The sequence below is a fragment of the Gopherus flavomarginatus genome, chromosome 6, assembly GCF_025201925.1.
Source record: "Gopherus flavomarginatus isolate rGopFla2 chromosome 6, rGopFla2.mat.asm, whole genome shotgun sequence".
In the NCBI taxonomy this organism is placed as follows: domain Eukaryota; kingdom Metazoa; phylum Chordata; order Testudines; family Testudinidae; genus Gopherus; species Gopherus flavomarginatus.
Window position 1 is genome coordinate 110,992,586 of NC_066622.1, and position 19,070 is coordinate 111,011,655.

The following is a 19,070-nucleotide window of genomic DNA, read 5'->3' on the forward strand; positions in this document are numbered from 1 at the left end:
TCTGACTGCATTACTGAAATTCTCAAATCATGATTTAAAGACTTGGAGTTACAGAGACTCCACCATTTATGCTAGTTTAGACCTGCAAATGACCAGTGTCCCATGCTGCAGAGGAAGGGGAAAAAGTCCGCAGGGGCTCCGCCAATCTGACCTGGGGAAAATTCCTTCACAACCCCAAATGTGGCGATCAGTTAGACCCTGAGCATGTGGGCAAGACCCACCAGCCAGACACTTGGGAAAGAATTCTCTGTAGTAACTCAGAGCCCTCCTCGTCCCAGTCTCTTTGCCCAGCCATTCCTAGCTGTTCCCCCACACTCTGGCTCCTGATTAGATCTGTCTTCTGTCCCCAGACTTATTTTCCCCACCCAATTGGTGCTCTGTCCTCAACATCCTTGCTGAGTCCTAGTTCACTCCACCCGTTTCCTCATGCAATCTCAATCTCTCCCCAGTTTATTGGCTTGCAGTTCCCCCCTTATTTCTCTCCCCAGCTCTCAGTCCTAATCTCCTTGCCTAGCCAGTTTTAGTCTCTCCCTCTACCCCAACTCCCAGTCCTAGTTTCCCGTTCTCCCCCAAGCATCCAGTCCCAGCCTTCCAGATGTCTTGTCCCAATCTACTCCCCACAATCCTCACTCCCCTTGGTACAGTCTTGTCCCCTCTGAGTTTGAATCAGGCAGCTTTCTCCTCCTCCAGATTGCCTCATCCAGGCACAGGGTCATTGATAGAGTTCCTGCTCTCAGTTCAGGTTCTCAGCTTAAAGCTCTTTCCCATTACAGGGAAAGTTTTGCACAGCCCTGGGTTAGAGCATGACAAGCATGGCTGGAATCTTTGAAATTTAACAAGTTGCTACTTAGCATGTTCGAATGGTGACTTTTCAAAGATTTATAACTTGGCCAAATTTGGGTGGGTTTTCCCAGAGATGAAAAAAGGCACATTCCTTACACAAAGGCCCCTCTTCTGCACACACACACCCCATCCCAAATTTCAACTACTTTGTACAAAGCATAGACGTACCAAAGCCTTTAAAATAAAAGGTCACCAGAATTTTAAAGTGAGCACAAAAAAAATGTATTTTCCTTGTGTCAGATTCCCCAGGGTACAATCTGAACTGTTCAACAGCGATGTCTCCAGAAATCTCTAGCTTGGGGTGCCTTTTACATTGCTTTACTTCCAGAACAGCCACTCCTTGTATGGTCACTCAGCCTTCAGCATGTAAATTCACTCTCAGCTAAATACATGAGTGCTCTCCCAGCCAGGCATGAACTACCCACAAATCCTTAGTCCCAGCCTTGTTCCCCAAAAATGTGCATCTGGCACTGCTCAGTATTCTCCTGGACAGTACAAGTTCATAGATAGTCCATCATTCCAACACAGGGAAGTGATAATGCATCAATATTGTATTCTCAAGTAGAGGTTCCCCACACACTTTAATCCAAACATACACTGGTTAAGATAAAGTTATTAACTACAGAAAGATAGATTGTTTTACACGTATAGATGCATATAAGCCAGGATTGGTTACAAAAGAAATAAAACCACATGCTAATATCTAAATGAACTCAGAACCATAATGTCTCTCTCACCATAAACTGCAACAGTTCACAGGCTGGATTTCTTTTCTAGCTAGGGACCATTCCCCCCTTAGTTGAACTCTTCAGGTGTTCGTTAATGACATAAGCAGAGAAATGGGAAGAGAAAGGGGGAGGTCAAGTCTTTTTCTCCCCCTTCCTAACTCAATTTCTTGTGCTAGAAACATCCTTGCTGAGTCATGGTGACAGGCAGTCCCTTGTGGACTTGAGGTTTGAAACATTCCTGTGATGCAATGTAAATTTCTTGTTTATACCTTCCCCCCCACCCGCTGGTGAATAGACAGTTAAGTAGGTAATGGCCCCTTAACACCTTGCTGGTGTGCTAGTGGGTCTTTGTTTCTAAGGCTTTGTCTACACTGGCACTTTGTCGGCAAAACTTTTGTCATTCAGAGATGTTAATCCCCTCCCCCCTCAAAGGACAAAAGGTTTACTGACAAAAAAAGTGCCGGTGTGAATAGCTCTTTGTCAACAGAAGTGCTCTCCTGTCAACAAAGCCAGGGCCGCTCATGGGAGGTGGAAGCTTTTTGTCGGCAGGAGAGCTCTCTCTTGCTGACAAACAGCAACTACACTGCATGCCTTTTAGCAGCAAGGCTGTAGCTGCACAGCAGTGTCACTAAAAGCCTCATAGTGTAACGAGAAACTGGTTTGTGGGTGTTATCTGAAATTACACTATATTTCAGTAACAATCATATAGTGGAAACTTACAACTTTACACATGGTGTTGCTACATATATCTCAACAGAATGATAGTATTCAGCAGAGTATGAGTTTACAATCATACTTTGTACAAAATATATCATAATCTTATAAAAGTGGGGGTGAACATGGGGTAAAGGCTGTCCTTGTTGTTGGAAATGACTGACCCCCCTGGAATGGGGGAGGGATGCCGAAGAGTGGCCTTTATGTAAGGAATGTTTTAAGCTGAAATTTTCTAAACATCTGTCAACAAAAATTTCAGCCTAAATGATTAAAGTTTGGCAATGTTATAAGCAGCTGTAGTAGGGTCTTTATTAATGGAAAACATTAGACAACCTTAATATTGTATGGTACTGGCAGCCCCACCTGTAGCAATAATAATAACTTGATAATAAGCTGAAAATTGTTAGTAATATGACAGTGATTAATAAAGACCTGTGTCAAACGAGCTTTAACAATTCTTTGTTATTTTTTAGGAAAAGTTTGAGAAATTTGTGATGTACCTGATGAAAGCATTAGACTTTGCAATACACGATCCAAGGTAAAACTATCTGATGGGGGTTACAGTTCCAAATCTCAACAGTGTTACTGACCTAGTTTTTTTAAGATAATTGCTTCTCGTACTTCCATTTTGTGGGTCTCTGGGTAACACAGATCTTTTTGTGGAGCATATCTGTCTCAGTCCTACTCCTTTTCTGTAACACTAGTGCTTCCACCAAATGAAAAATACAATACTAAGGTGACAGGATGCATATAAATGTGATTTAATATGATATATGTGGCTGCTAATGTCCCTCCATTTTATAACTCTGCTGGTGAGAAGGACAGCACAGGGTTAGCTCTCATTGATGTATTCCTGAGGTGCCCACTGTCCTCAGTCAGGATGGTAGGTGCTATACAAACAATAGAAAGATGCAGTCCCTACTTGTGTTGTTTAGAATCTATATAAAGAGACTTTTAAATATGTTTATCTCAGGTTATAAAATTCTATTTCTTGTTTTTCAGATATTATTTTTTGATATATAATGCCTCAGTCCTTTACTGGCAGGTTGTAAGGCCATATCTTAAGCCTGGGTTCCGCTACCTTCTTATTCCCAGCCTATCTCAGATTGTAACAGCATTAAATCAAGCTGAAGAGGAAGACAAGCAATGGCGAGCAGAACTCATGATGTAAGTTTGAACTGTTATTTTTGGACCAGGGTCCTGTAGTCCTTTTGTGCATGTAGCTCCCATTTATGGTTATCTTTGATCACAAACTGGCATATTAAATCTCATTCTAAATATATTGTGAGTATGGTATGACTTGTAAGTCATAGAGCAGAATTTCATAATTAGTACATAGACCAGTAATTGTATAGAGAAGACTGCCCGATTAGACCCCTTAACTGTTCTTTAATAAAACCTGTATATATAGTACAAAAGATACTCCAGTTTGATATTTGTATTGTGGTTAAAATGGAAGTGACATCCATAGATTTGACACGTCACAAGAGTTAGAAAGCTATAGTCACTGTCTCTGCAACAGGTTGTCTTGCTTCATATGGTCAAAATATATATTTTAAAAATCCCTGTATGTAAGGGAGTTGTGGAATTACTCTTGGAAGGAAACTTTTATTGCCTATATCTAGTCAGTTCCAGTCTGAGCCATTGTAAGCTGTTGGATTAAATCAGCTGTGGTGCTGAATTAACTGTTGTGTGTGTCCTTTTAGGTTAGGAGACAAACTAGCTACATCATGGTTTAGGAACCATTTTTCTTCAGATAAAAATCCCAAGCCTAGATTGGGACAACATACATATCTCTTGTCCCCTGATCCTTGGAGAGGGTGGGAGGTTCCTGTCCCTGCCGAAGACTCAGAGGGGAGCATATTCAGTACTTCTGGTTTCCTTCTTTTTTGCCTGATTGCCTTATATGGTAATTGGGTTTGGCAGAATGTATGACCTTACCCCTGAAAAATTGACATCCAAACTGCCGTTATTTAGATGTCACCAAGGAGGAAGACTAGAGGCAGTCTCTGGCAGCATAGCTAAGAAGGCCCTGAAGTGCTGTCTGGCCAGTAGCCAGAGGTGCTCTCTTTCTCTCAGATGAACGAGTGAGAGGTCAAGTGAATTCGTGAAAGGTTAATTTTCTTATTAACTTTTTCTCCTATTTAACGTAGCTGTATGTCAAAATGAAATTTCATGAAATAAATGTGTTTGGTGAATGGCACTTGGAAAATGTATACTAAATACTAAATTTTAGAGTAAAAGGCACACAAATGAATACTAGTGCTCAGTCACTTGAGGCATGTGTTTTTTTCATCCATGTGATCAGCCATGCATCATTTGTTAGTACACTAACTGAGAGATAATATTTCTGAGACATCCTTGGGTATAAGCATTATTCTTCAATATCAGACAGCACATTTTATGACTGTAAAATATGTGAACTCATTTTGCCGTGTATAATTCATGCATGTATTACTGGATTATATATTAGAAGTAAATTCTCATCAAAGTAATCTGATTCTGTTTAAGCTTTTATTTTTTATGAGTATTAGTATCATTTTTCTGCCATGGTATCTTAAAGGTTCTTTCTTACTAATTTAAAACAAAACCACAGTATAAAAGAAGTAGGTCTCATTCTAATTATTCTCTAAAGCTAAATTTTGATCCACATCTTTGTTAACAGGGCCTTTGGCATGAACATTAGCAGTGCTGTCATAGCTTCTGCAATTTCTGTAGCAACCCTCTTCTCCAAAGCAGGAGCCAAAAGACTAAGGAAGGGAAAGAACTTCAGATACCATGTTGTTAGATTTAAACCATCAATTTTGATCTTCCCCGACAATAGCAGAGGAACTTATTGTGATGTTGAGCCATTTCAGTAGTTAATTTCAGAGACTCTATATTTTAAGTCATATGGCACTGAGAGAAGTAACTAGTAATTTTGGCATTCTGAAAAGTTCCCTAGTGCCATAGCTCAGATTTAAACCGATGATTTTTTTCTTATTTATATAACTTTTAGGTTTTTCCTGTACATCTTATCTGTTCAGTATTTGAAGTAATGAGCACTAGGTTATACAATTAACTGTGGGCAGAATATTTAACTATTGATGCTCATAATAAAAAAATTCTAATGTAGTTCCATATAATCTATAATCATCTCCGTTTCAGAGATGCAAATATTAAAGGTATCTAAAAAGTCCATATTGCTTGTACAGGAAAATTCAATATGAAACAAGGCTGGAATGTCACTTAAAAAGATAGGTAAAAATATGGTATTTTGTTATATGTTTATTGTTGTGGTGGTTTTTGTTGTTTTGGTTTGGGATGCATTTAAATGCAATGAGAATAGCAGAAAGATGCATGGAAGTTGTAGTACTCCATTGCAGAATCTAGTTTAAACAATGCGTGGATGCGTTCCAAATGTTATTTCATTGTCTGAATTGTCAGAGGCCTTAATCTGAAGTTTTGTGTGTGGGGACATCTGCATGCACGCTTTTCTGGCACTAACAGTGGGATGTAAATGGAATTTGAATGTGTTTTGTGTGTGTGTTTCTGTCTCTCATGCTCCTAAGTATTAGTGCTCAAAAAGGACACAGGAAGGTGTATTTTGGGGACAGGTGGAAGCCAGTTTTGAAAAATTTGCTCCTATAGATTTCCTGTGTTAAAGGGGAAATTATGTGGTTGGATAATATTTAAATATTATTTTAAAGCAGTTTTTAGCTGGTCACAACAGTGGGTTCCAACAAAATAAGTCTGGGAATGAATTCTTTTAACGGTATAGGGTCCTGCTAAAAAGACCACTTCTCTGGGACTTCCACAATTGAGATTGGCTTGGTTGCTTGAGTTAACAGCCCTGGGTTTTAACAGAGAGGTTATCTGGTGTTCTCAGTGAAAGGGCCTTGATCCTTTTTCCATTTTAGTTCAATAGAGTTGAAAAGTACTTTCTCAGGGTCTTTCTGGGTTGAGGAGCGCACATAGACTAAGGGCTTGTCTACATCACAAAGTTGCAGCGCTGGTGAGGGGGTTACAGCGCTGCAACTTAGGAGGTGTACACATCTGCAGGGCATCACCAGCGCTGCAACTCCCTGTTTGCAGCGCTGGCCATACTCCCGTTTTGTCTCGGGTGTAGAGGATCCAGCGCTGGTGATCCAGCGCTGGTGATCAAGTGTAGACACTTACCAGCGCTTTTCTTGACCTCCGTGGAATAAGCAGGTATCCCAGCATACCTGAGGAAGCCTCTGGTAATCAAGCAGGTCTCCTTCCCCGGTTTGCTCTCGCGTTCCCCGAACCCCGAGCAAGCAGGTCTCCTTCCCTGCGGTTTGCTCTTGCGTTCCCCGAACCCCCGTGCAAGCAGGTCTCCTTCCCTGCGGTTTGCAGGGGGGTTCGGGGAACGCAAGAGCAAACCGCGGCGAAGCTGGTCTCCTTCCCCGGTTTGCTCTCGCATTCCCCGAACCCCCGTGCAAGCAGGTCTCCTTCCCTGCGGTTTGCAGGGGGGTTCGGGGAACGTGAGAGCAAACCGCGGCGAAGCTGGTCTCCTTCCCCGGTTTGCTCTCGCGTTCCCCGAACCCCCGAGCAAGCAGGTCTCCTTCCCTGCGGTTTGCAGGGGGGTTCGGGGAACGCGAGAGCAAACCGCGGGGAAGCTGGTCTCCTTCCCCGATTTGCTCTCGCGTTCCCCGAACCCCCCTTGAAGCCGCCCAACAGCGCTGCAGTGTGGCCACATCTAACACCACTTGCAGCGCTGGTTGCTGTAAGTGTGGCCACTCTGCAGCGCTGGCCCTATACAGCTGTACTAATACAGCTGTAACAACCAGCGCTGCAAAATTGTAGATGTAGACATACCCTAAGACACTTGCAGAAAAAAGAATATTGGAAATAACTCTGCTCAGAACGAGTAGATTTGTTTCATTTTTAATTCTATGAAAAGCAAGTGACATCAGAAGTCTTCACAAAAAAAAATAAGAAGAGCAGTAGGAGCAAAGAGAAAAAAAATGTTTTAGGTAGAAAATCATCATCAGTGCGTTTTTCTAGAACTTACCCCGTAAAGCGCAATTGAAGTTAGGTTAATGGTATCCACATTGTCACATTTTTCAAAAGATTTGAAAGATATTCAGTGCTTAGATGCCATGGTGCCTTCAAAATGCTTAAGACAGACAGCACAAGAAACTTCTTCCAACTGATTTATTGCCTATGAGGAGAAACAAGAATGGAGAAATTGTAGTTGTTTGACATTTGTAATTCTATCTGTAGATTAATATTCCATTTGAAGATTTGTAGAACTGAACATAGAAATATGTTATTTTTGCCCTAGGCCAGTGATAAGGAAAGTCTTAAATGAATGCAGTGATTTTTTAAAAAAAAACTCCGCTGATTATCCAGATATCCACCATAGTAAACTATCATATATAGATACCCTGAATGAGACCAAGTATAAACTCCAAACACTCTTTAGGATTTTGCCCAATGAACTGGTGGAAGCTGTTCCATATATGCACCAACTAACTGTACCAGTGCTGCCCCCATTTTTCATTGACTGCCATTGTTGTAGCAGTTCCTGAGATAAACATTTTGCAGACCATTCGAGCTCATGATGTATTTCTGTCTCATTTCTCCCTTGATCTCTTTGTGGCCTTTTTGGTTCTTCCATTTACCAGGTATGACAAATGTGGGAATTTTCTGTAATAATATTTTTATTAACTGTCTCTGACACTGTACCTGATCACCCTCATTATTGTGTCTCCAACATCATAAGATGTTGTGCACCAGATGCCTGGCTGTGTTCACACTCTGACAGATAATCTTCTTAAAATCTTTATGCTTTTTGGGGTGTGGCAGAAAATTCATTTAGGTATCAGCCTCCTTCCATAGCTTGAACTGTGCCTTGCCCATGTAAGACATAGCTACCACAGATGGCAGCTGTTGAAAAAAGGTAAACCCTTTTCCCACGGGCAACCTAGCTTCCCAATTCAGGGTCTGGGGTGATGCACTCTGAGTTTACCCAGTCTAGTGTTGGCAACTGTCAGTCATGACTCTAGGAATCTCCTGGATAGGGCCTGAGTCATCAAACCCAGAAACCTTAGCCAACCACCTCTAAAACTGAAGAATAGTTGGGTATTCCTGGGCACATTCATTCCCTTTGCACTCTCTGGCAATGTGGTCAGCCTCCGAAATGTCACTAGTTCATGTGTGTACAAATAACTTTATTGAATTTCCTTATCAGCTGGGCTTTCTGATCCCAAACAAACTACACCTTGTCTGGATGAGCCAGTATATCAGAGGGCCAGTAAAGGAACAACACTGCTAATCTTTGCATACCAATGAAAGCTGGCAGGAACAAAGTGCCAAGAACGTAGATTATCCCTGCCAAAAAAGAGCCAGTATGACAACAGAAACTGACAAACTGTTCTCTTATTTGTTTTCAGACTGGTCAGGTATCATGGATCTACAGGCTTTGGTCTATGACCATCCTGTAACCAGGTCCTTGGGAATGACCTCTTTAGTGTTCCAGACCCCAAGGACACACATGGTTCTTCAGCCTCTAAGGCTCTGAAACTGAGCCTTTGGGCACCAGTGTCCCTGTCTTTCTCTGTGGCTCCCTGCAGCGAATCCAGCCAAGCCAGACTCCTATGGGAGACTTGTACTCTACTCCTTCAGGGTGCAATGCTCTCCATACATATTTGCAGCAATACTAGCCAGCCTTTTCAAAACAGGGTAACCATTTATTAGTCCCCTGTCATATAAATTCTGAAAGTCCTTAGGTTAGCAAAGAGAGGTAAGGTTCAGACGGAGATCAGACTGGCCAACGCCAGGCCAGGGCTCCCTGGAGGCATGCTGCTGGTGAAACCATCTTGGCTCCTCTTCTCTGCTCTGTCCCTTTGTCTTTGGCTCCAGGTTTGTGTCTGTGTCTTTGAGAGCTCAGCTTTTAATATAGCCACCCATTACCTTGTCTTTATTCTCCAGCTCCAGCCATGCTATATTCACATGTTCAGCTGCCTCTGCAGCTAATCTTTGGTCTTAAGGTTTCCCACTGTCTCTGTAGGGTCTTCCATTCAAGTATGTTGATGCCATCCCAGACAGTCCTAATGGCTATAGGTCTCAAATATCTGGCCTTATCTCCCAGAGAGAAAATGAGTTCTCCCTTCTGCCTCAACCCCCAAATGGGTAGCGATGCCAGACCTTGGGCATAGATGTGCACAAATATTCATGACTGCATTTTTCTGGCGTTTATAATGAAGTGCAGCAGAAAGTTGAGGAGTAAAATTTTCTTTTGGGGAGAAAGTGAAAGCCAGTGTGATGAAAGCAAAAAAGGCTTATAGTCACTTCCTATGGTCTTTTGTCCAGTCATTCACCCTCTCCACCACAGAGGTGTGGGCAATAAGCACAAACTGAGAAGCCCGCTTGTATAACTAAACCAGGATTTAAGTAGTGAGAAAATGAAAACATTCTACCTACTTTGAAGACCTTCCTTAAGAAGGGAAACAAAAAGCTTTTTATCTCTGATGTCCCCTAAATACCGTCAATGAAGGTCTGAGTGTTAGCCAACAAGGCTACAAAATTAATCTGTTAAAATATGTTTCAAAATGCACCCCTTTTTTGAATGTAATGATCTTAGCAATATGAGCAAAAGACACTGCAGGGAATTCCAGTCCCTCCTGGCAAAGAATATTAATGAGCCTCTGACACTAGAGGTATCCCCACTGGATTATAATTTTCATTACAGTTTTTGAGATCTATCTGTTGGCTAGTTTTTAATTAATATGTGCATTGATTTTGTGTAGAGCTAATATTTTCATTAGAATGGAATGCAGTATTAAGTCAAATGTCTCACAGAAGCCTATTATGACAAATAAACTTGATATTTTTGATGAGATCACAAATTTGGTTGATAAAGTAATGGTTGACAAGACTATTTTCCATAAAACCATGTTTAACTTTTATTATAATACTGTCTTTTAATTATTTACTGATTGGATTGTTTATCAGCTTTTCCAAAACTGTGCCCGAGATCAGTGTCAGACTAGCCGGCCCATAGTTAATCAGGCCATTCTGTATAGCCTTTTAAAATATTTGTACAGTGTTCCAGTTCTTCAGAATTTCCAGAGTGTTCCAAGATTTGCTAAAAAGCTACATCAGTGAGTCAGGGACCTTCTGCCTATTCTTTTAAAACTCTTGGGTTCCACTCATGCTACCACTGGTATGTTTTACGAAGCTGTTTTCACTCAAAAACTGATCTCCTCCTTCTGGAAAGTGTTCCCCTCCCCCATCTAATGGCCCTAACATGGTGCCCTCCAATGCAGAGAGGATGGGATGGTCAGTGTAGCATCTGATGCTTTGGCCTTCCTCTGCTAACTGTTGCACAGGAAACTCAGGTGGAGTTGGACTTCACAACGTTCAAGGACTGTGCACCTCCACTTTATGCAGTGCAACTTAGCAGTTCTGTTGTGTCCCTCAGAGTAGGAAACTAGAATGACCCTTTAAACAATATTCACAGGAGCCAAAACAATACAGGTAAGATGAAAGCATAGCTACTCTAGATATGGAGTGTGTGGGAGTAAGGAGACCTATTGTCAAGTAATTTAACCATTTCTTGGTTCTGCCTAAGCAAGTTCTTAAAAACAAACAAAAAATCCATTCTAAAATATATCTAATCTGATTTAAATTTTTGTTGCCCTTCCCCATGAATTTAGCTCAATTTAAAATTTCCTGCACTTCAGTTACCAATTCTTCCTCATACTACTAGGCCAACTAAACAGCTGTCATTTTTTCAAACTCATTAAAGCGCTGATCCAGCAAAGCAGATGCATAATTTTAAGTTCATGATTAATTTCATTGACTTCAATAAGAGCAAAGGCTAAAAGGCTTAAAGTTATGCATGTGTTAAGAGCATTTCTAGATAAAGGCCTAATTTCCTTGTTTGTGAAGTAAAAGAAAAATGGAATAGCTGGAGAGCAATTAGAATATTGGACTCCAGCCACTAGAGGCAAAAAGTACAAGGCTGTGGGAAATTATACTATAGATAAATACATTCTGTTTTCACATATTTTTTCCAGTTTTCATATTAAAGAAAGCAATAAATCAGTGTTTGATTTCTTCCTCTCCCCACCACACAAACACCATTTATCACGAGCTAATACAGCAGTACAGTAGGACAAGCTGTATATGCTTCCACTGTACTCGCAAAAAAATAAACACTGAATTTAAAGAAATGGTCTCTCCCAAGATGGAGGTATATTCTGTTGTGGAGTTTGTGATCAAAATCAGAAAACATTTCATTCTGAGAATTGGGATTAAATTGCTGCTCCTCTGAGTTTTCTTGTAATGTAAAGACTGTTATGGCTAGGAGTGAAGCCCAGAGTAAGGGACAGTATGATGTTTCATTGCTCCGTGTGTGACCCAGGAGGGAGATTTATAACTCAATCACAGTCTCCTTCCTCGTCTCCCCACTGCTCCAGTGAGTGAGTAAACAGTGCAGGTATATATTCAGGTTTCAGAGTAGCAGCCGTGTTAGTCTGTATCCGCAAAAAGAACAGGAGTACTTGTGGCACCTTAGAGACTAACAAATTTATTTGAGCATAAGCTTTTGTGGGCGGCAGCATCCGAAGAAGTGGGCTATAGCTTATGCTCAAATAAATTTTTTAGTCTCTAAGGTGCCACAAGTACCTCTGTTCTTTTTGTGGTATATATTCAGTGCAACATATGTTCCCTTCTGTGCTGACACAGCTACTCTAGCAAGGGTGTTAGGGAGGGGCCGGCGCTAAGACTCCTCCCAGTTCCCCCCATCTATCGCTTCCTGTCTACCTCTGTGAGGTGGGGCGTAGTCTGCACAAGGTTGTATGGAGGTGCTTTGCATTGTGCCCCTCTGTTGCTGTACCAGACAGGGCACAATTTGGCCCTTAGTTATAGTCTTTAAACTGTTACACAATTTAAAATATTTTGATTATGCAGTCATTTACTTGGGTCCTGATTCTGCACCATTGACATCAGTGGGAGATTTACCACCAAATCTTCTGTTTTAGTACTGGGGATGGGGGGAATAACATTATGTAACATGACCCCTTGTACATCTGATAGTATCTTTTATTGTATTACAGTGTCGCTCTTTTTTTTCTTTTTTTAAGTGGACCCTGGGGGGGAAATGAAAAGTTGAACCCAACAGTGGTATATTCCAAATGTTATGCTAAAGGCTGTGAAAAATAGCCTGGTATGAATAAATCACATTATACCAAAATATCTGCTTTTGGGAATGTTGGGGAAACTTGTGAATACATATTATATGTATGTCCTGCAGGAGTAGTAGTAGTTTCTTTGCTTTAACCTTTTCATCTTTTACATTTACTTTTATTTGATAGGAATGTTAAAATGTGTTATTTAAGACATAACATTGGGTCTCTACTTATTAAATCCTGATAAAATACTGAAAAATGCAACAGGTAGACTTCATCCAACTCCTGGCATGAATAGTGATTTATCTCACTTGACAGCTTTGGGAGTCCAATCCTTTTGTCAGGTAGAGAAAAAGAAATCCGAGAACACAGCACACTGAAATGTTTTACCAGCTTGTTCCATTTGATTTCACAGTTTCTGCATTTTTTTGTTTAATTCTTTGATTGAAAAGTACAGTATTAAAAAAACTGTCAAATCTAGTCACATGTGAGAAAATTTGGTAATTGTGATTTTGAAAACGCTGCATTAAATAGAGGATAAAAGCTATAAGGTATTGTTAATGAAGAAAGGGCTTGGAGCTAGGAGATCTGTAGTTTAACCTCCTGTTTGGAAATTATTGCCTTATAGTACCATTCTTCTATATAGCACTGTAATGGGGTGCATGCAGCTCTTCTGGGAGAAGCATGAATCTATAAAGTCTCCCGATAGAATGTAAATAACTGAAATTTTCTTTAGATAACAAAAAGTGTTATTAGAGGTTTAATATAATATATTTTTGTTTGACTTGCAGAGAGCTACTTGAATGTTTCTTGGATGCTTCGAAAGTGAAAGAAGCAGTGGATTTTTCATCTACAGCAGCCGCATTCATTAAAAATAATGTTCCAGATAAATACCAATACATATTTTCCCTAATGGTAATTTAAAAATATATCTGTCTCTATATATTTATATCTGTATTTATCTAATCTATAATTTTTAAATTAAGGATCAGAATTTAATTCCAGAACTAGCAAAATGCCATGTGAAGTCAGTGAGAGTTTTACCAGCATCATAAATAAAGGATTTCAGCACTTTAAAAATGGTTTGTCACAAAATATAAAGATCACAAAGTATCCCAGAATGAAGTTTCTGGTAAATTTTATTATTGAATTTCTCTTTTCCGTTTATCAGAAATTTCAGAACTTTGAGTATAACTGAAATAACAAATAATGTAAGGTAAAGCAACATAGAACTGATGTACGACAAAAGCAGATATCAACAGTGAAAATAATTTGCATAATTGTTCATTTTGCTGTTGTGGGCTACAGTCAGCCCTTGGGTAATGTCACTAGATTTTTACACCATGTTATTCTTATAAAACAATATTATAGGGATAGCTACTGCTAATAATAATATTTGGGGATACTCTACGTTAATAACTTAATAAGCATAACCTGGGTTAATAAACTCTTCCTCATCCATTATGTTAATTAGCTTAGTTTGCATTTATTAGCTCATAAATAAAGTAACTCAAATTAAACGATTTAAATATGAGAGAGTCCTATTTTAAAAGGCAAAAATTCCAGAGCAGCGAAAGTGTTTGGGGAAATGAATGAATGAACATGCGTGTATAGGACAATTCTTTATTAAGTGTGCCTTACATTTCCCATTATACAAAATTTTCCAAAACATTTCTTTGGGAGCTGTAACATTTCCATGGTTTGCAACAGAACTGAAATTTGGCAAGGGAATGTTTGAGGTCACAGAAGTACCTCATGTGGTCTCCCTTAAAATCCATTTAGATTTGGCCAAGTCTCAAATTGTTAAAAATCACCACTTGTCATCTGCATTCTGCTTAATAGACTTACTGCTAAAATTGATTACCATTGCACCGACGCTAAACATGTTCCCCAGCATCTCACTTCAGTGTGCCACTGATAGATTCTCTTCATCTTCAAAATGCTGATTGGCCTAGGATTAGATGCACTGTGTGTGAACTAGGAGACTATGAGATCTCAACTCATGTCCACTAACTGATGTTAATAATTCTGAGCTCTTCACATCCTTATTGTTTGGCAAGACTTCATACCCCAGGGAGGGATTACAAAATGGAGGAATAGATCCAAAATCTTTAAAATGGGTGCAGGACTCCTTACAGTTGTGATATTAATGAAGCAGTAAAATGGAGGCAAAGCCAGGCTGTGCATTGTTAGCTGTTTGGAGACACTGTTGAGAGAATCAGCCTAGAAGTAGCCTTAATATGAACATAAAATGGTTTTAAAATTACACCTGGATTGAATATCTGAGCAGTGCCACCAAGCTTTGCCCTCCCTTTAGTGCTTTAGTAATAGCATAACTGATTCCAGGAGCCATGTACCCCATTCAGCTTTTAAATAACATTGCATGAGGAAAAATACTCTGCAGGGGATAAACAGAGAGAATTCTTGAGTGAGAGATGGGTCGGGAAGGAGATAAAGAGATTGAAGAGAGGTAATGCAGGAATGGAAGAGCTTTTAAAATAACCAAAAAGTCTATTCGGGGTAGAGGGAAGCTAAGCCTTCCTCACAAATAGGAGGAACAAAGGGTGAGATGGTTGGGAGGATGGAGTAACAGGGTGAGGTGTGAGAGAAGTTGAGGTGGTCATGTTTGTTGGCATGTGGAAGGTGAGTACAATAGGCAGTAAATCAGGGTAAATTAGAGCAGATAAATTTGTGTGCTGTGGCTAATGATATATAAATATACAGTTGTGTGACAGTAGTGGTACAGTGTTCATCCACAGTACCTGGAGGAGACTGTTTCATAATCACAGCTTTTAAATAAATGCTTCAGTTAGTACTTTAAATCAAATCCTAATAGTATGTAGAGGTTTCACTTAATGAGCCAAATCCTCAGGTGGCATAAACTGGCGTAGCCCTAGTATGTAAAATATTCTTGCCTGTTATGCAGGAGGTCAGACTAGATTATCACAATGGTCCCTGCTGGCCTTAAAATCTGTGGAAGGAAAAATGTAGTCAATGAACCCACATTAATTTACACGAGCTACAGACCTGTTCTTTGTGGTTTATTAAAATGGTGACTTATTTTGTTACAATTTTTGTAGGTGCATCACAAACTAATGAACACTTCCCAGATAGAGGAAGATATACAAAGCTCTATCAGTTTGTCAGTCATTTATAAAATTCAAACAATAAAATCGTAAGTATTGGAATCCATCTGTCCTTTTGAATGTTGATTTCTGACAATAAATATGTAAAGCCAGATCCTAGCTCCTGCTCTTGTGGCACAAAGCAGCTTGTAAAACCAGCTTAGCTGATCACTCGAGGAATCCTCTCGCCTAAAGGAATCCTAGAAATCTGAGTGGTGTGGAGAAGCCATGATGCATCCAATGCCGCTCCTCTCCCAGCACCTACCACAAGGGAAAGAGGTGAAATGGTCTATTGGGATAATGTGCCATTGTGTGAAAATTATGCTGAGGCCCCAGAACTGAGGGAATTTAAAGATGTCTTAAAGTCATCATTGCATAAATGTAGCTGAGTACTGACAACTGCAATCTTAAATGAGGAGAGAGAGAATTGTGGAAGTCACATCTTAAATACAGGGGGCAAGTCATAAAGGGAGAAATTATCACCTATAGCTTTTAAAAATTTAAAAACAAAGAACAAAACACAGGCATCTAGACTTTGCTTTCTCTTAGCACCTGCCAAACACAACTGAGCCATGGTCCCAAAAAGTTAACCACATAATTTTCCCTACTTCTCAACCAAAGAGCCATTCATTTAAGGGCAAATTCTGTTTTTATGTAGATAGAGGTAATTCTGGAATAACTTTTGCTTATGTAAGCGGAATTGAGCACTCTTTTCTTTGAGCCCCTTTTCCTTGCCCATATGTTCAGTTTCATCCTCCATCTCTAACATTTCTCTCACTCTGAAGTTTTCTTCTTGTTTGGGATTGAAAACATTTTTTCGGATTCCAGATTCCGTTTGAATCCAGATAATTCAAGATATCCAAGCGTATGCTGTTCATGCGGATATTTTCTTGTATGGTGTCTTATTTCTTGGGAATCCTTAGCTATTTCTTGCCATGTTGCTACGTTTACTTTCATTTTGAATAATTCTGTTACAATAAGCGGCAGTACATTCCACTTAGATGATGAGGTAGAAACATTACTGTGGTATGGGGACATACAATACACTACAGAGCAAAAAAGACAACCAAAACCCACAGAAGTGAGCCTCAGAGCCTGGGTCAACTGACTTGAGCCCACAAGGCTTGCACTGTGGGACTAAATTTATCAGTGTAGACATTCAGGCTTAGGCTAAAGCTTGGACTCTGAGACCAAGTGAGGAGGGAAGGTCTCAGAGCCCAGGCCACAGCCCCAGAGCCTGAAAGTCTACAATGATATTTTTAGCCCCATAGTGTGAGCCACACAAGCCCGAGTTAGTTGACACAGACTGAGACTCACTGCCTCAGGAGTTTTTTTGCAGTGTAGGTATACCCAGAGTGTTACAGAAGAATATTTGAAATATTTATTTTTCTGATTAAATAATCATTAGTATTTAATATAATTGCAGACAATTGGATACAAATGATACAAGAGAAGCCACCACAAGTCTGAATACTGTATTTGAACTTTTGAAACAGTATGACGAGGATTCTTCAATTTCAGTTCTTGATGAAAAGTAAGTTTTATTGGTCATTGTCCTCTGAAAGTTCACGATGAGCCTGATTCTGCTCCCATTGAAGTTCATAGCAGAATTTCTGTTGATCTTTGTGAAAGCGGTTATTCTTAATCATCATTATTTGCAATAGCACTTAAATGTTCAAATGAGGGCTCAAGGTCCACTTTTGCTAGATTAAACAGCCTTGTAGTAGCAAATATCTTTTCCCTGTGTAGATACTTATAGACCATGATTAAATCTTCTTTTAACCTTGTAGTTAATAAACTAAATAGATTGAGCTATTTAGTCTCTCAATTTAATACAATTTTCCAGACCTAAACCATTCCAGCTCTTTTCTGAACCCTCCCTAATTTTTCAACATGCTTTCTGAAGTGCAGACACCACACTGGACCCAGTATTCCAGAAGTGGTCTCACCAATGTTGTATACAAAGGTAATATCTTCTTTTTACTCTTCATGCTTGATATTCTCCTATTAATCCATCCAATACCATCTTAGTTATTTTAGCCATCATTTGCACTGGTAGTTCATGTTCATTTGATTATCTTTCAGTCCTCCTTAGGGTCACAGCTTTCTGGAATGTAGTCCCCTTCCTATAAGCATAACCTACCTTCTTTGTTCGAAGATATACAACCTTACGTTTTGTAGTAAAATGCATGACATTTGATTGCACCAAGTTTGCCAGCTGACCTGGATCGCTCAATATCAATGATTTGACCTCATTATTTGCCACCTTGCCTGTCTTTGTGTTATCTGCAAGCTTTATCAGCAGTTATTTTATATTTTCTTCCAGATCAGTGAAGATGATGATAAGAAATAGTGTTGGGCTAAGAACCAATCCCTGAAGGATCCCATTAAAACACTCGCACTGGTTGATAATTTCTCACAGACAGTTACATTTTAGTATTGATCAGTTAGCCTGCTCTTAATCAATTTACTGTTTGCTGTATTGGTTATGTATAGTGCTAGTATTAAATTGCAATGGCCTGCAGTATTAATTCTGATACCTTAGAGAAATCCAAGTGAGATTTATCACCTTAATCAAGGAATTATATCAAGTTAATTATATGAGACAAATGATCTTTTAATGATTTTATTATTTTTGCAGAATTCCTTTGTTTCTAGAATTGGCTCGTCTTTCTTTGAAGTTAAACTGTATCCAACTTGCATTTGATTGCATACATGATTTGAAGAGATCTGGGATTAAAGTAAGTGTTAGGATTACACTAGTCTAATACTTTGTTGTAACTATGCTTCACAACAATTCTGTAATGCATTGAGGCCTATTCTCACATTGAGGTACTGATGTAATTAACCCTTATTAATATGAATAGGAGTTACTTGCATACATTTTCTGTCCCTAAATTAGAGAAAAGCTGAAAGATGAAGGAAAAGAGTTTAACTCACAATAGTTAAAAGAATAGTTTTGTTAAATAAAAAGTTAAATACAGATTCTTGTCCATATTTTGAAACTGTCTCCTGTGGAATGTCTTAACTGGGGATACCTCGCAAACTCCTCATGTAGGAGTTATCTCTCTCTCAAAATGACATCTGCAGTTTTAGAAAAGATTTAACCAGCCCAGCTTTGGAAGATTCTATCAGCCATTTATATGTAAGCTATAAAAGCAGTGATATTTTACTTAATATTCACCTCACTCTTTTTGAATAAAATATTGTGTAATCAATCTCAGTATACAGCAGGTGGATTCCAGCCCTGCTGAGAGGGAAGTGGGGCATTCATCTGTGCCAAGGTTAGGCTGTTTGTTAGGGTTAAGGTATGGGGCAGTTGAAGAAGGGCTTGTCAAAGACATACCTCAGGTTAGTCACTCTTCACGGTACTGGGAGGTCGTAGGGCTGTTCATTCAATGAACACACAAGTCTGTATAGGCTGTGAAACCAGCTGCTCTTGCTATCCCCTTCCATTGCTGGATTTGAGGGGTTGAGTCCTGTTTCTTCCCCAAGCCTCTTCTCCTGACATTTAATTGTTT

The 19,070-nt window shown here is 39.6% G+C and overlaps 1 protein-coding gene across 3 annotated transcripts in view; it reads left to right on the forward strand.

Annotated features, from left to right (window-relative positions):
- The first annotated feature begins 2,760 nt into the window (after positions 1–2,760).
- Positions 2,761–19,070, forward strand: part of CFAP46 (cilia and flagella associated protein 46) — a 159,248-nt gene continuing 142,938 nt past the window's right edge. For all 3 annotated transcript variants that reach the window (XR_007775137.1, XM_050959240.1, XM_050959241.1), the window contains exons 1-7: positions 2,761–2,823; positions 3,288–3,452; positions 13,216–13,339; positions 15,505–15,599; positions 16,976–17,083; positions 17,456–17,515; positions 18,191–18,290. Coding sequence is in view for 2 of the 3 variants with exons in the window: in XM_050959240.1 (XP_050815197.1) it covers positions 2,780–2,823; positions 3,288–3,452; positions 13,216–13,339; positions 15,505–15,599; positions 16,976–17,083; positions 17,456–17,515; positions 18,191–18,290 (696 nt within the window). In the remaining variant the exon portion in view is untranslated. The remainder of the gene's footprint in view (positions 2,824–3,287; positions 3,453–13,215; positions 13,340–15,504; positions 15,600–16,975; positions 17,084–17,455; positions 17,516–18,190; positions 18,291–19,070) is intronic.